The 1,586-nt window shown below is 44.4% G+C and overlaps 1 protein-coding gene across 1 annotated transcript; it reads left to right on the top strand.

The window, feature by feature from the left end:
• Positions 1 to 425: 425 nt before the first annotated feature.
• On the top strand, positions 426 to 1,013 carry LOC141819519 (uncharacterized; the record flags this gene model as incomplete). The annotated part of the gene is made up of 1 exon (XM_074706798.1): positions 426 to 1,013. A coding segment is annotated over exon 1 (588 nt), but the record flags the coding sequence as incomplete, so codon positions are not given.
• Between the last annotated feature and the right edge of the window lie 573 nt (positions 1,014 to 1,586).

Consider the following 1,586-nt stretch of genomic DNA (forward strand, 5'->3'; position numbering starts at 1 on the left):
CTAGGGAGGTTTGCGGGGTTCGTGTGACGGGATCCTTAGCTGATTATGACCACCTGTGTTACTTGTTATGAAGGAGGGAATTCGGTCCTAAGAGAAATTCTCATGAACAATCCCTGTACTTAATGGAACTTGCCCAATTCGATTGTACTCTGAGCGGCAATAAGACTAGGGAGGTTTGCGGAGGTCACGTGACAGGTCCTCTTAGCTGATTATGATCACCTACGCTCGAATGCCAACGAATGTAGAATTGCTTGGGGTGAGTACAATTGAGGAAGATTCTGAAAGGAGCCCTCAATTGAGTGTAGGATAAACATGGGGAATCCGTCAAAACATCAGTAAGGGTTAATGGAGGGGGGTAGGCTTATCTTTTGATCAATCGTTGAAGTGGGGAAACCATTATCTCGAGATTTGACGCACTTACCGAGATGCCCAGATTATCAAATTTCATTAAGGGACTTGTATCCACAAAGGACCTCACTCGGGCCAAAAAGATGGTGGCGCTCCCGGAGGAAGTGAGTAACATAATATTAAACAAGGGACTTTCTCCTAAGCTCAAGGACTCAGGTAGTTTTACCATTCCATGCAAATTAGATAATATTTCAATTGGTAGAGCTTTCTGTGACCTAGGGGCGAGCGTCAACATCATTCCCCACACAACAAGTGATAAATTTGGATTTACGGATCTTAAACTTAACGCCACGGCACTTCAACTAGCGGACTGCTCACATATATATTCAAGGGGCATAGTTGAAGATGTGTCGGTGGAAGTCGGGGGATTCACCATCCCTACCGACTTCATTGTACTTGATATGAAAGAAGATCCGTCAGTCCCAATCATTTTGGGAAGGCCATTCTTATCCACTGCTGGGGCTATCATTGATATGAAGAATCATAGGTTATCCCTGGAAGTTGGAAGAGAAAGAGTGGAGTTCGACCTCTCGCAAGACTCAAAAGCCATTCTTTCAGAAAAGAAGCATCACTGTGAGCTGGATGATATTCAGCAAACAAAGAAAGTATTGTACCATTCTTTCACATTGCCGACAAAGAGACCCGTACCGGCCGGGAAAATAAGGAAGCTTTATGAAAAAAATGAACCCTGTACATTTGTAGACTTTTAGAGTTTTTGTTGGTTTCAATAAGCTGCTAATAAGTTTTCTTGCTTTTGCAAGAAATTTTCTGAACCGGAAGCTAATAAAGCTGGGTCGTGCCTCTTAGGCACGGCCGTGCCTTTCACAAGGCACAACCCAGCACCAGGCCGTGTCTCATAGACACGGCCGTGCTTCCCAACAGAAGCACGCCATCCACAAGCCGTGTCTACTCTTCCACATTCCTAAACCCCATCTTTCCATTTTCTTTCTCTTTTCCATCTCTTCTCCACTTTCTTCTTCATCCCCAAATCTACCATAAAACTCCCAGATTTGCTTCTGTTCACCTCCTCCAGGCCTTGGTAGGAGGTAGAAAAATTCGAGTCTGGGGGACCCAAAAAATCCGCTCCGAAGAGCATAGAACCCCGCAGAACAAAAAACTTTTGATCCCGCCTTTGGATCAATTGACTAAGTCTATAAGGAAGAGAATGTCAATTGATC

The sequence above is a fragment of the Curcuma longa genome, unplaced genomic scaffold, assembly GCF_044706935.1.
Source record: "Curcuma longa cultivar G26 ecotype Majalengka, Jawa Barat unplaced genomic scaffold, ITB_CL_G26_1.1 contig_8213, whole genome shotgun sequence".
Classification (NCBI taxonomy): Eukaryota; Viridiplantae; Streptophyta; class Magnoliopsida; order Zingiberales; family Zingiberaceae; genus Curcuma; species Curcuma longa.